The sequence below is a fragment of the Syzygium oleosum genome, unplaced genomic scaffold (genome assembly GCF_021117445.2).
Source record: "Syzygium oleosum isolate NSW1041296 unplaced genomic scaffold, Sole_v2.1 Sole_v2.21, whole genome shotgun sequence".
NCBI classification, from domain to species: domain Eukaryota; kingdom Viridiplantae; phylum Streptophyta; class Magnoliopsida; order Myrtales; family Myrtaceae; genus Syzygium; species Syzygium oleosum.
The window spans coordinates 6,821,679-6,836,689 of record NW_026607505.1 but is presented as its reverse complement, the minus strand read 5'-3'; the positions used below and the strand labels follow the sequence as shown (position 1 = coordinate 6,836,689).

General features: G+C 40.4%; 1 protein-coding gene across 3 annotated transcripts; it reads left to right on the top strand.

The window, feature by feature from the left end:
- The first annotated feature begins 4,606 nt into the window (after positions 1–4,606).
- LOC130134338 (golgin candidate 1-like) lies at positions 4,607–14,721 on the top strand. 3 transcript variants are annotated; one of them, XM_056320889.1, is made up of 21 exons: positions 4,607–4,927; positions 6,126–6,200; positions 6,917–6,966; positions 7,057–7,692; positions 7,791–7,853; positions 8,512–8,589; positions 8,680–8,883; positions 9,972–10,028; positions 10,174–10,248; positions 10,325–10,396; positions 10,556–10,618; positions 10,727–10,833; positions 11,596–11,671; positions 11,848–11,916; positions 12,955–13,002; positions 13,084–13,179; positions 13,301–13,377; positions 13,524–13,569; positions 13,651–13,749; positions 13,837–13,881; positions 14,135–14,721. In XM_056320889.1, the coding sequence occupies exons 1-21, from the start codon at positions 4,687–4,689 to the stop codon at positions 14,204–14,206; spliced, it is 2,349 nt and encodes a 782-aa protein (XP_056176864.1). In that variant the 5' UTR covers positions 4,607–4,686; the 3' UTR covers positions 14,207–14,721. The 3 variants fall into 3 exon arrangements, with proteins under 3 accessions (XP_056176864.1, XP_056176866.1, XP_056176865.1); XM_056320891.1 differs by having other exon boundaries at positions 4,608–4,927; positions 10,727–10,825; positions 11,596–11,667; XM_056320890.1 differs by having other exon boundaries at positions 4,608–4,927; positions 10,727–10,825; positions 11,590–11,667.
- Positions 14,722–15,011: the final 290 nt, after the last annotated feature.

Here is a 15,011-nt window from a genome sequence, read left to right as displayed (position 1 = left end):
TCGTCGGCCTCGTATGTATGTTCCTGGTAAGATCACGCGCGCCATCTCAGTGGGTTCGATTCAACTGCTCATCGCTGCGTGTCGAAATTCTTGTGCTTTCTGGGTGATTCGCGGTTCGGTCGTTTTGCAAGCCTGCTTTCCATTTTGCCACAATGCTTACTGCTTTTCTGCTTTCTGGGTGATTCGCGGTTCGGGGTGGGTGTGGAGCAAAGAGTCTAATTCAGTTTATATGCGAAAGCTCACTTTTACCCTCTCTCTGGTGCTTTCCCTGTGACTAGTCCCAATGCTCGTTCATCGTCCCAATGGCGTCTCTCTCTATCTCTATCTCTGAATTCATTGTTTGAAACACAAAACCCGCCCCGACCCGACCTGACATGACCCGGCCCGATCGTGTAGCTTTATCTTGTTCATGTCTTGTCTCGGGTCGGGTCGAGCACATATGTCCAATATTTGGGTCGGGTCGGGTATCATGAAAACCCGACCCGACCCGACCCATTGACACCCCTAATCAAAGTGATCGAATTTTTCACGATAATAATAACATGATCGTTTGTTTGATTTGATTTTTGGAATACAAGATCCCGAAACTTTTTTTTAAATTGAGCCACATTTTTAGAACAATCAAATCTTGGAAATTCCGCAGGTGCAAAAATCGATTCAATTAATCAATAAAAATAGGGTTGTACAAAAAAAATAGAGTGAGGCAAAACATATGATCAATAAAATCCAATATATTATAAATTTTTAAGTAAATTTCCTTTTTGGCTAGTCAGAAGATGATCATGATTTTGATTTCTGAGTTAACTTGGACTTTTGTAGCTCGAGTTGAATTTAGGAATGATTTAAGCTGTATAAATTAGGGAGAAAATTGTTTAAAAAGTTTTAAGCCCATTTTATAGCCATCAATTCAGTCCTAAAATTTTTAATCTAGCCAATATAGTCTTAGACCTTTCCACGAGGTTCCAATATAATCCGTCCAATCAATTTTGATAAAAAATCGCTGACTCGGTGGTTCAGTCAGAGTTGGCCGACTAACGTGGATCACCGATAGATGTTTCAACCCGCTTTTAACCCATATTCAATAAGTTTGGTCATATATGGGTTAGTCAAGTTTTAATAAATGGATTATTAATGGTTTTAAGTTGAAAGCCTTAAGTTTAAATGAGTTCAAAGACAGATGCATTTACAATCCATTTAGCTTTAAAAGGTTATTAGTTAAATCTTAGAAACATTTTCACGATGTTTCCTAGATAATGCATTTTCCTGTCTGAGCCTAAGCAAACGAAGTATGCCCATGAAACATAAGGCCCAAGTAAATCCAATGTCAATGCGTGTAAGCCCAATTGGCTAATTAGGCTCAACTATGTTATTGTAATTACAAATTTTCTGCGGTTTTTTTAAAGAATAAATGTACTGAAAGTCCAAAAACTTTTCACGAACGCAATGAAATTCTAAAACTTTCAAAAATCGTAATCAAATCCTAAAACATGTCGCGAAAGTCCAATTGATACCTAGAACTTTCAAAAAATATAATCAAGCCCTAAAACTTGTCAAGTTTGTGCAATCAAGTCCTAAAACTTGTTCAGTTGGTGTCATTAAGTCTTCAACTTATTAGCATTTTCCATTTGTCGAGTTAGACGGAATTAACGGAAGGACTTAATTGCACAAATTTGACAAGTTTTAGGACTTGATTTGACTTTTTGAAAAGTTGTAGGACTTAATTGTATTTTCGTACCACCGTCCGCAGCGGCTGCGTTGGCTTCGGGCTCTCTTCCCCTCACGAAGGGAAGGAGTTCGAATCCCAATGCTGTCGTTAGGGATTCTTCAGCGTGACGTCGTGGTGGTGGGTCCTGCGCTAGCATCACCCCGGGTTTACCTCTCCGGCTGTCGGCCGTGCAGGGGGTTCCCGGGTTACAAAAAAAAAAAATTATATTTTCGTGATAAATTTTAAGATTTTCAGTACATTTATTCATTTTTTTTAAATGCCAAACAAATCCACGATGATTAGTCTTACAAAAAGAATGCCCACATTTGTCCTTGAGTTTTATACACATACACACACATATAGGCCAAGTGCTCAAAGAATATATTGACTTATACTTGCAAATATCCCCATTTTACTAACGGCCAAAAAATAGCACAAACTTTTACTTGAAGGACAAAAATACCAAACTTTCAATCCATATAAGTTCATCCAAGATTTGACATGGCTAACGGCATCGACAGGTCATTAGGGGTGTCAAAACCAAACACAATACCCGAACCGAAACACGAATCGACCCGACCCGAACACGAAATTTTCTTATTGGATCGAGTTTGGTGTCAACTTGTTTGGGTAACAATGAAAAGAATTGAGTATTGTTTGGATCTATTGGGCTTGGGTACCCAGGCCCAACCCAAACAATAACCAAAATCCTCAAGATCCGTCCTCCTCCCAGTACCTGCCGCCGACTTCTTCTTCCCCGGTTCCGCCGCCGCCGCCGCCGGCAACATCACCCTCGCTAGCCGTTAGAGATCGACGGCCGCAAAGATCCCTCAAGCTCACCAACGAGACGACCTGTTTCTACCCTAGCTAGGCGGCGGAGGATTTCATCCTTCTGCCGGAGACCACGCTGCCCGACCAGATCTCGCGGCCGTCGCGCCGCCGCCTCTGGAAATACCGCATCATCCCCGAGTTCTGCACGGCGAAATCATCGACCGGCGACAACAACGCCGCCGCCGCCGTCTCTGTCTCTGGGAACCACCACCGCAAGCGGTCCTCAATTGCCGATAGCGCGATTCCGAAGCCGCGAGGTCCAAACCTTCGAGCGATGTGGAAGCCGAACCGGGCCATTGTTCGGCGGGGAAGAAGGTGACGGCCAAGATGAGCTCTTGGCTGAAGATTCGATGGTGTCTGCAATCTCTCTCCCTATGTAGGTCGAGTTCGCTCTTTTCCTTCCTCTTTCGACCGATTCTGCGCATACCAATGTCTTGTTTGATCCTCCCCGTTGATGCCGTTCCTGGGTTTTCTCTCTTTTTTTCCGGGGTGGGTGTGGAGCAGAGAGTCTACGCCTTCGCAGCGTGGCTTCTCGTCGGCCTCGTATGTATGTTCCTGGTAAGATCACGCGCGCCATCTCAGTGGGTTCGATTCAACTACTCATCGCTGCATGTCGAAATTCTTGTGCTTTCTGGGTGATTCGCGGTTCGGTCGTTTTGCAAGCCTGCTTTCCATTTTGCCACAATGCTTACTGCTTTTCTGCTTTCTGGGTGATTCGCGGTTCGGGGTGGGTGTGGAGTAGAGAGTCTAATTCAGTTTATATGCGAAAGCTCACTTTTACCCTCTCTTTGGTGCTTTCCCTGTGACTAGTCTCAATGCTCGTTCATCGTCCCAATGGCGTCTCTCTCTATCTCTATCTCTGAATTCATTGTTTGAAACACAAAACCCGCCCCGACCCGACCTGACATGACCCGGCCCGATCGTGTAGCTTTATCTTGTTCATGTCTTGTCTCGGGTCGGGTCGAACACATATGTCCAATATTTGGGTCGGGTCGGGCATCATGAAAACCCGACCCATTGACACCCCTACGGGTCATGGTAGACACACAAGCAAGGTGGAATGAGGTAATTTCTTGCGAATTTGGTCTTCTTATTAAAAGAAATTGGCCGTTTTAACAAGAAAAAATAGAGAAAAAAAATCAGTTGTCCAAAATTAAAAGAGCAAGGCTTTTTAACTGAGCTCTTTCTAGCCCAAATCGAAAATTTGTACTTCATAAATATATGATTTAATTATAAGTATTTTTGTTCCTCAAGTAAACGTCGATGCATTTTTTGGATTGTTTGAAAAGTGGGAATATTGAGTATGAGTTTGTGGATTATTTTTTGGCATTTGGAAATATATATATATATTTTAAAAGGACATTCGCTGAGTCTTGGTCAATATTCTACTAGTCCTTTACATTTTTTCAAAATACTGTGAATTCACCAAGAGAAAACCGATGAAGTGACCTAAATATTAGAACCATCTTATTTTTTTTTGTTTTTGTCCCTTTTTGATGGGGAGAAATTGATGTTTTGAATTTAAAATTGATATTCTATAAATAGATTGTGTAAAAATTAAAATAATTAGCAGTACATATATTCATATAAGGACTTACAACTTTTACAATTTATCTTAGTGGGCTTCTTTAATCCGATGTCTTTTATATTAATACATATATATATATTAATAAGGATAAGTGTATTGCAAGTCTTACAACTAGATAAATTGGTCCAATATAGTCTTTTAAGACTCTATTACACTTTCGTGATAAGTCTTGAGACTTTCATACACTTATCCCTATATAGTATATATAAATATATATTTACGAAATTAAATTTCTTCCGATTTCTAATCATCATCCATGAAGGCCCAAACTGGCTAGGCCCATGGACTCGATGCCGACGCCTCAACCGCCAAGCCCACCAACACTAGCCGTAAACGCGGCTCACCGGATAACGGAATGGCGCCACGTTGCGCTCGCGCCACGTGGAACCGTGCCATTGGTGTCCACACCCTCGTTCGGTAGTCTCGACGGCACCGGATTCACCGAGGAGCTAGCCCACCTCCCTTTCTCTGCCATTTTCGCTTGTGGCGCACCCCTCCAGTAACTCCCGGAGAAAAAAAACCAAATTTTTCGTGCGCAGAAGAAGAAGAAGAAGAAGAGCGCATGCGCGCAGAGAGCTTCAAATCCAAGCTGCCGCGAATTCGATTCGCTGCTGGATTCGAATCCTCGAAGCTGCACCGGAGCGCCGATCTTCAGCTGATCCGATTCCCGAGGTCCGTCCGTCGGAGGCGTCGATTCCGCATTCATGGAAGCTCCGTTGCTCGATCGCTGAGGCGCGGCCCGCCCGCCGGCCGATCGGTGCGCGCCCCGCCGATAATGGCTTCCTGGCTCAAAGCAGCCGAAGGTGCGCATCGGGAATCTCTCTCTGTTGTGTTTTTTGATTCCGCCGTCGGATTCGTCGGTTCGCGTCCATTTTCCCGGCACCGCCGACGTTCGTGACGTCCGATCCGAGGCGCTTTTTTTTTTTTTTTTAAGAGTCGCTCGCGCTTGGATCGAGCGTCGTTTTGGTGCTTTCGGTGTGCTTCGCGGGAGGTGGAGTCTGCTTTTGGTGCTCGGATTGTTCTCTGTTAGAAATTAGTTTTAAGATTGTTCCGTTTGATGATCCGCATCGAAATGAGGCTGTCGATATATGTTTGGTTTGGTGGAAGCAGGTGGAGAGTTAGGATTGCCATGAGCTGTGTATTTCGAACTATTTGCGACGTGCTTCGGGGCATTGCCCTTGGATATGCTATTTGATATTGTCCTTACATTAGATTGTCATTCAGGATCGAACAAGACATTTGGAATGTTCTGGCATTAACTGGTAGTGTTCACCGGATCTTTCTTTCAAATTTTCTGACAGAAGAGGATTTTGACTGAAAGAGCTCCCAGCTTAACTTGTAATTTACCAATGAATTTACTGCTGGATGAGATAACATGAGTTTAGCACCTTTTGCGCTGCCCAAAAACATGAGTCGGTGATCCACTTTTATGTCTTTCATCATCAGAATCTGAAATGTTTACACAAGGTTGCTTTTTTTTTTTGACCTCTGTCATGAAATTTTTTGCTAAGTGTGTGACTTCTTGATTTCGAAGGTGCCTCATGATACTAGATGTCACAAGCCTTCCGACACAACAAAAATCTAATCAGAATTCAGAAAGGGGACGCTCATTATAGGCTTGCCAAAAGCTCTTTTTTTCTCACCTAGCTTCACAGTAGAATGTTTGTCACAAATCCTTAGTTGGAAGATCACCATTTACATTTATATCAAGTCATAGAGTCGCACTATCTAATTGTTCTATCCAGGCCTGTATTACAAATAAATGCCCAAGTTCTTTCCATGAAAGTAGACAGGACTTGTTGAAGAAATTGAATTAGGCTCCTTCTCACTATGTATGTGTTTAGAGAATTACCCAATTTGAACTTTTTCTTGCCACTTGCTGAAGGGTGGTAGAGAATCCAAATATAAAAGCATGATATGAAGCCTGACATTCTTTTGAGTGCTTTAGGCTTAATAATAATAACAATGGGATACCGAGAATTGTGAATTCTTTTTGTACAGATTTGTTTGAAGTTGTTGATCGAAGGGCAAAGCTGGTCGTGAATGAATTGGCAGAAGAGCAGAAGAATTCACCAGGTGGATATTACTGGTTTCATTGGATGTATTTTCATACTTCAATATTTAATGGCATGCTCTTAGATTTTAATCCTGTAGCTGTTAAAACGGTGATTGTGGTTGGATGACTGCTATTTGCTTAGAACACATGCATTTCAATTCCTGTGTCTGCAGCCAGCTTCCCTTCCCCATTGAATTAGTTCTTTGCCGGTCACTCATTTTGGTGATACTACAATTTATCAAGAGTTTTCATGAAAGATAAGATTTAGTAGTTTGGGACTCCTGGTGGGTAGGATTGTCACAGCAGAGGTAGATATTGATTTTCTTTGGACAAAATTTTGAAGTTCGAAATTTCCCTAAATGCTAAGAGAGACCTTGAAGAGTAATGAAGCAAACTGATCACATTTGATATTTTTGAGGCTTTGAAGCTTTCCTCTTAGTTACCACTCAAGTTGCTAAATTTGGACCAGTAAAGACCTTTCATATGGATTTTTTCTTGCTGTATATCTGGGAAAACTGTTGTCTTCTACTATTCAAGACTATCACCAGAAATTCTATTAGAACATTGAGTAAATACCAAAAGTTTAAGATGCTGCTAGTGTAGGTGATGAACCAGGGCCGGTGCTATAAAATAAGCACTCTCATGGGGTCGTAGTGTGAATCATGAAGGTCCTCTTTGCTACATGTTAAGTACACGTCTCCAATTAATTATCTACTTTCCTTTTGAAAATCTGAAGCTTCTAATGGGCAAGGATCTCAAGCCAAGAGGACAAAGCAGCGGACGAAGGTACTTTGCTCTCTGTCTCTGTTCCTAAAGAACTATCCTTCTATTCAGGAAAAACAACTTAGAGCACATTTTGGTGCATGCTCTTGGCAGGCTGTTAAGCGTCCTTCTACAACTGAATCTCCCAGAGAAATTGATACTGCAGAGGAGCATAGTACTATCCGAAGTCCACAGATAGATGCCAAACCTGACGGAGACACCTCCTCTGGTTTAGTTGAAAATGAGGGCAGCCATTTGCATAGGTCACTTACTTCAACAGATGATGAACATTTTAATGACCTCAACAAAGATATACCTGTTGAAGGCAATGCAACGCCTCCAGAGAAGCAGGCAAATGACATGATCAACCATGATCTGCGTAATGATGAAGTTCCAGCAGCTGAACCAATTGTTGAGACTCCTGTGTCAAGTCTAAGCGGTGACGTCGTCAATAAAAATGCACCAGATGCTCGTGAGGAACGATCTGCCTCACCCCCGCTTACTAAAGTAGTTGAGGTTGCTGATGAAGATTTTTCGGTTGATAAACGGAAAAATATTGAAGTGGAAGCTATAAATGCTCCTACAAAAATTGAACAGGAAAGATCTCAATCTGCAATTAATGAAGTTCCCAGTAGCAATGGAGGCGAAATGAAAACTGCTGATGAAATTGTTGTATCTTCACCCAAGAGAGAGAAGGACTCAGAGCACAAAGAGCAAGCTTCAATGAAATTACAGGAGCAGCTTGATGAGGCAAGCTAGTTGTAATTCAGCGAGCAGATTTTGCATAATTCCTTAAGTTCTTAATATTTGTGAGTTCTTGTTAAATAGTCCATTTGGTTGCTGTGCAGGCTCAAGGTCTTCTCAAAGCGGCAACTTCCAGTGGTCAGTCTAAAGAGGCCAGGTTAGCTAGGGTAAGTTCTAATCTTAGGATAGTCATCTTAGATTAGACATAGAATGTGGTTGTTATGATATTTCGCTTCTGGAAAGCATATAATTATGTAAGTTGTACTTGCAACTGATATTATTTTCCTTAAGGTTTTATCTACAAAAGAAGAAAGAGTATAGTTCTGATAACATATGACGTTTTTTCTGCAGGGTTGAAATTAGGTTTGTGGACATTTTCTTTTACTGATTTTTTTTGTCAGTTGGCATTCATTTGATGGAATTGTGGAAACTATCATAGACATTTTGCTAATGAGACAGACTTAATTACTGAATCTGTTTGCTTGTGCTGCTCCCAGTAGACCTAGTACAACTATATTATGTTTAACCTCTTAAGTGCACTGAAAAAAGAGGCTTTTGAAACTGTAAATGAGAGATCCTCACTAATTCTGATTACAGACCTCAATTATAATGCGACAGAGCTTTAAATTGAGACACAAGCCCTCTTTTCACTCAAGACCGTTCAAATGGATTTATTCAACAATAAAAACGAGATGGTCCCCAAGTAGCTTCTTGATACACAGGCCATCTTTTCAGTCAAGACTACTTTTTAAGGATTTATTCCACAATAAAATTACTGAGATGGTACCCAAGTTGTAACTTGATGATGCTTACTCAATTGTTCAGGTTTGTGCTGGACTTCAATCCCGTCTTCAGGAATACAAATCGGAAAACCAACAGCTCGAGGAACTTCTTACTTCGGAGGTAAACTTGAAGTTGCTATGGAGAAATTCTTCCTTTAGGTTGCAATGATGTTGAGCAACTAATGTGGATACTTAACTTAATGTCCAACAGAGAGAGCTCAGTAAATCATATGAGGTTCACATAAAGCAGCTCCAGCAAGATTTATCTGCAGCTAAGAATGAAGCCACAAGAGTAGAGTCAAGTATGGCCGAAGCCCTTACGGCAAAAAATTCTGAAATTGAAGCACTTCTCAAGTCAGTAGATTCCCTGAAGACACAACTTGCTTTATCTGAAGGAAATCTGGCTTCACTGCAGGTTCAAGACATCTTTAGCAATTACATACACATGAATTTTGCACAATGTGAAATGATCGGCTTGCAATCTCTCATTTTTTTGCAAAATTTTGGCAATCATCAATAAGGTTTAGTATGTGGTGAAGGAGTATTATGGGCCTGCTGTGGTCATTCTTTTTTTGCTGAAATGTTGTTTGGAGTGCAACATAGCTTTATATTTTTCTTTGCTGCTCCATGGTGTGGCTGCGATTATTTGCATTATGTGCCTTGTGTTGATTGTGGTCCATCAGTTTGAATCTTAATCTTGGTTCACTGATGCATCAAGTCTTTTATACACTGGAGCATGGCTGACTAAGCAACTGCACTAATTATCTTTCAGTCATTCTCCTCCCTAAGAGGTAGGGATTTTTTGAATTCAAGGGGGAAAATCTTTATGATTTGATGTCAGAGGCAGTATTGTGAAGTCCTGTATCATAAATGCGACTTCCAGTGGGATATTGTAAATGATCTCGAGAAAAGATTGTGTGCAATTAGATTCTGAGATGATACTTTTTACAACATCCTGTTGCTATTACAGTCCCTGAGGAGGAATATTGGAGAATTAGGTTAAGGCTGAGTGAGAATTTCTAGTAATTTCTTGGTAAAATTTACTTCAACAAATTTCTTTGGCTTTGAATAAACTTTCTCGACTCCACCAGATTTCCTTTTTTGCCTGCAATCATGTTAGGTTCCCTCTGGAAACATTCATGTTTCTCTTAAGAAATGCTGGGTTGATCTGTCTGCCTATAGATTTACATGAGTGCTTATAATACTTAACTTGAATGTAACTGGAGAGATCGTAAAATTTTAGTTAATCAGCTTCTACTTTTCATCTAATTATCTCTGTCAAGTCTAGTAGACTTTTCCTGACAAAGTTATTATATTAAAGAGATTGCCTGAGCACAGACACACCAATCCTGCATGTTGATCCTCTACCTTACACTTGCATTAGATAGAATGCTTCTCTCCGAATATTTTGCCTTGGAATCTTCAGCTGTTCCCTATATGTGTTCTCCTGGACTTGTGAATATTATCTGAGACTTTAATTGTTTTTACTCTTTCTCTTACCAGGTGAATATGGACTCTATCATGAGAAATCGAGAATTGACTGAGACGAGGATGATGCAAGTAAGTTGGCCCTCTTGCTTCTCGCCTTTTCTACTTGGAACCGAAAAGTATAATTAGTCGTGGGATGTCTTGTGCTGATTGAGAGCATGGGCGAGTTTTTATTGCTTTGATAATTTGATTCCTTGTGCATGCAATTCTTTTATAGGCCCTTCGTGAGGAGCTGGCTTCTGCAGAAAGGAGGGCAGAAGAAGAGCGTGCAGCACATAATGCTAGCAAAAGGGTTTGAACTGGATTTGTTTGCTTTTGTTCTGTCTCTCTTGTTCATTTGTTCAATGGCAGATAACTTTTGTTTATAGGCTGCCATGGAAAGGGAAGTAGAATTAGAACACAGAGCTGTTGAATCATCCACAGCACTTTCAAGAATCCAGGTAATGTGAGCACTCATATTTTTTCCCTTGTCTTGTATATTATCATCTGTGGTGCAATGCTTTGGCAATCTCTAAAATCCCCAGACTCTGGTTTTCTGCCTTGAAATGAGTGTAAAGCGGTGCTAACTTATTGCATGCCATATTTGCTTGATTATTCAGCGGACCATAGATGAGAGAACTGCAAGGATAGCCGAACTTGAGCAGCAAAAGGCGCTTCTGGAGGTATGATTAATATTCAACCTGCTTGTTTTCTCTTTCATCATGGACACTTGGCTTGTGTGCGAGTTAAATGCAGCTTTAGCTAACAGTTTATCAGCTTGAATACATTAGGTTGAAAATTCGTCCTTAAATCAAGAATTGCACGATATGGAAGCCCGTATTCGACGTGAACAAAAGAAGTCCCCAGAAGAGACAAATAAACTGATTCAGGTACAAATGTGAGTCTGTTGTAGATTCTTTTGAATTATCTACTCTCTCGTGCAAAGACATGTCCTTCGGAAAAATGCAGAACAGGTCAATTAATGTGCAGTTGGAATGTCTCTTCTTCACTTTAGAAGATATGGTCAATGAGTAATTGCTTCTTGTTTATTAATCTAGGCTTGGCTTTGTCTACTTGTTTAATGCATAAGTTACATCCTGAGGTTTGCTCGTTACTCTATGCCATCAATAGTAGCTTCTCTTGCACATGCACATACAAACCTGGTTATTGCTGGACTTCATGAGGACAATCACTGATGGAACGACTTATTTTCTGTAAAATCCACTGCCTCCTTAAGGTGCACTATTGTGATAGTTTTGCCTATCCTTAAGGGTCCTTGCCTATCCTTTTAGAATGACCTGATCTTCGTTGTGCGATCTCCGGTATAGTTGGTGCTGATTGGAGGCGTATTTCAGAAGTCACTGTGAAAACATAAGTCTACCCAAGTTTTCATGAATAATTTTTGCTGCTAAGGAACATGAATTATCAATAGAGATTGGCTTTGCTATTTTTTCAATACATGCTGTAGACATGAATATATCTAGCCAATTATTCCATTGCAGTTTCTAAGACCATCATGCTTCTTTAAACTTCTGCTCCTGCCATTCTCACCTTGAATGTGGCTGGAGATGAAAATTGCTAGAATTTCTAATGCGTGTAGATTTTGCATGTTGTCATGACTCCAGTACATTCATGTAAACCCTAAATTATGAAGATGCAGGCGTGGCAGGAAGAAGTTGCATCTGCTCGTCAAGGCCAGAGAGATGCAGAGAACAAGGTTTCCACTATGGAGGCAGGTGTTCTTTGCCCTTGCTATTCTAATTGTAAAAGAGAACTGGAGAGACTCCCACTTTCGTTTTCACTGTAATTGGAATATCTAAGATAAATCTTAGAGCTTGGAACTGCAGTAAAATGTACTTGACCATTTTGAACATGTTATTACTTGATACCATGGCTCCTGGTTTATTTATAGGCTGAATTGCAAAAGATGAAGGTTGAAATGGCTGCCATGAAGAGGGATGCTGAGCACTATTCTCGTCAGGTGACCTTTATTCTAATGTCTGTAGATAATGGTGGCATCCTTCTTCTCTTTTTCATACCTGTGAAATAGAGCTAAAGTTTCACTTAAAGCACATTTGACGGGGAGGCTATTTAGGTCATGTAATACCTTCATGCAGTGTTCTGTTTCTTGGGTTGGAGACCAAACCATGAAAATTGTAGGAACTGCTAAGCTAACTCTATACATGGCTCATGCCAAGTGTCCGGTGACACTGACTTTATGAGTAGATTAGCATGGCCTTCCCAATTTCTACTTGTACCGCTTGCATGATCAAGTCTGATGTTTCAAGAGTCGGTTGGACAGTATCGTCCAGTGGCTCAGCGTAAGTATATATAGGTGTGGAAGAATGTTAAGATTCAATATCAAAGGAAAAGGTGAATCTATGGCCATATTGGTGAAGTTGTACCTTCTAATTGGCAGTAGGTTCGGGTTGAATGTGGTCTGACACCAAGCATTATATTTGATTCTCTTACTTGAACTGGCATAATTGTAAAAAATAACAATTACTTTGCGAATCTATCCTCAATGTGGTTGACATTGGAAGCAAATGGCAACATTCCCTGGGATTGAAAGGGAAATTCATTAGACAGATGAGGTCTAAACCATCTCCTTTTCAAAATATGAAATTGATGTGACGTTTTATACATATAGTACTGCTGGTCTCGTTAGATGATAGGTCATACCTTCCTCTCAGTTGACAATAGTTCCACATGTAGTCTGCAGGTCATATTAGATGTTATACCTTCCTTTAATTGTCTCTTAGAACCATCATTCACTTCACCAAATCTTTCCCTAAAGTTATCATCCTGCTAAAGTTCCTTGACAATTTCCGGCTATCTTCTGGATGCTGATTTCTTAATGTTGCCGAGATAAGATGAAATAGCTATTAAAATTTTCCTTCACCAACTTTTCTTGTCTTTGCTTAATTTTTTGATTTTTCCTGAATGTTTTGTTCCATCTTATGTAAATAATTTTTGCTGTTGGTGAATAGTTTTTTCTTTGTCTGCTTCTTTCTTGCAGGAGCATATGGAGCTTGAGAAGCGGTATCGTGAGCTCACTGATCTACTGGTAATCTAAACTCTTAGTTTCAAATTGTCTGGTTACCACATACAACTCACATATATGATGACTTGTTCATTGTTATAACAGTATTACAAGCAAACACAACTAGAAGCCATGGCTAGTGAAAAGGCTGCAGCAGAATTTCAATTGGAAAAGGAACTGAAGCGTACTCAAGAAGCACAGGTAGGATATAATGGTTTGTTTCCTTTAATTGATGACAATTACCTGTACTTGGAATCTTCGTAGAACCTATAACATCATTTTGTTTTTTTTTTTTTCGCTTTTGAACTGTTTGACTGACCAGGCAGAAGCAGAAAGAAATAGGGTCTCGCGCAGAGCTTCATCGTCATGGGAAGAGGACTCTGAAATGAAAGCACTGGAGTATGTTGATTCGTCATGTCTTTCTTATGAAGTTGGCAATATGATTCTGGTCATTGTTAGAGAGAGGGAGAGAGAGAGCCTTACAAAGTGTTAGTCCACTTGGGAACAAGTTTAATTTGACTTGCTCTTAATACTTTAATCTGCAGGCCTCTTCCCTTGTATCACCGTCATATGGTTGGGGCAAGCATACAAGTGATTCCTCTCACTTTCATCCAGCTTTCTTCTTTTTTTGTTTTATTTTTGTTTTGAATTGCGTTAACATGTCCAATGCAGTTGCAAAAGGCAGCTAAATTGTTAGATTCCGGCGCTGCTAGGGCAACTAGATTTCTTTGGAGATATCCAACAGCTCGGTTGCTCCTACTTTTTTACCTGGTAACTAGTTGACTCTAGTACATGGATTCATGATGGGGACAGTTTTGTCGAATAGTTATTCTCATGATAGCTGTTGAAATTTTGCAGGTATTTGTACATCTCTTCTTGATGTATCTTCTGCATCACCTTCAGGTACTACTATGTGGCCATTTCTAATAAGCATGTAGCATTTTTGATTAACTGATTGGATCAGATATTTTCCTGACTCTTTAATCTTCTAATTTAGATGATCAGATGAATGATGAGATAAGAGTTCCGAGTGAGAAACCATGCTAGATTGATCTTAGAATGAGGATGTAGATAAACAAGCCACATCAACTTCCGCATATACTTGATCTGCCCAATCCTGCAACTTTATTGCTTGTTTATTTTGCCTTTTTAACAGGAACAAGTGGACAAATTTTCTGCCAGTGAAGTCGCAGAGTCTATGGGACTTGCCACTCCCACATTACCGTGATTGTCTGGACTTGTCAGCGCAAAAGCTCATGTAGGAAAGGTCCTTAAGCTCGATCTGTCTGCTTTACCCTATACATACTCAGAGTGGCTTGAAAGAAGGCATATATATATAAGAAATAGTCCACCTAGACTCCAGACAACAAGTCAGGTGATCAAGAAGCCCTATTGGAGGAAGCCCTTCACACTCTAACGTAATCATTGGTCCAGCATTCTTTGAAGTCATAGTCATATTCCTTGAAATGCAAATATCGTTTTTTCGGTTGCTCCAGAAATATGAAGCATTTTCATTGTTCTGAACTGAACAGGGCCAGGTCCCTAATTCCAGTCATCAAGTTTTTTTTTTGCTAACCCCTTATTTTACTTTGAACTTATTAACGGGTCATGATTCATCTTTGTTTAATCTGCTCTATGTGACTTGACAGTGATATAATGTGTACATATAAGGCAGTTCAAAGATTTTCTTGAGGATGTAGATGAACTTGCTTGTTGAATGGGATGCAAACCTCAAATTGCTAATTTTGACCCATCATCATCATCATATCCTTGGATAAATGTCGCTTCCACTGACTGCATATCTTGTAAGGACAGATGGGTTCCCAATCAATCAGATTTTTAGTTTTGTCCGGCTTCTGCTCTGTTTTTTGGTTGCTGCTGGTGGGCTGGAATGATTTTTTATGAGTGCTGATGCAAGCGATAATCTCGGCTTTGAACTCGTTTTTGAGCATGCGATCTCTTGAGCTGTGGAAAGGACTGAAGGAGGATCTCGGTTACAGGACACTGGTAACTTCTTCAGAGGGTTATCGACG

Coding starts and splice junctions, on each gene's coding strand:
- LOC130134338 (XM_056320889.1), top strand. CDS start 4,687: ATGCGCGCAGAGAGCTTCAAATCCAAGCTGCCGCGAATTCGATTCGCT. Junction 7,854..8,511: donor AAGAGGCCAGGTTAGCTAGG/GTAAGTTCTAAT, acceptor TCAATTGTTCAG/GTTTGTGCTGGACTTCAATC. Junction 10,834..11,595: donor AAACTGATTCAGGTACAAAT/GTGAGTCTGTTG, acceptor ATGAAGATGCAG/GCGTGGCAGGAAGAAGTTGC.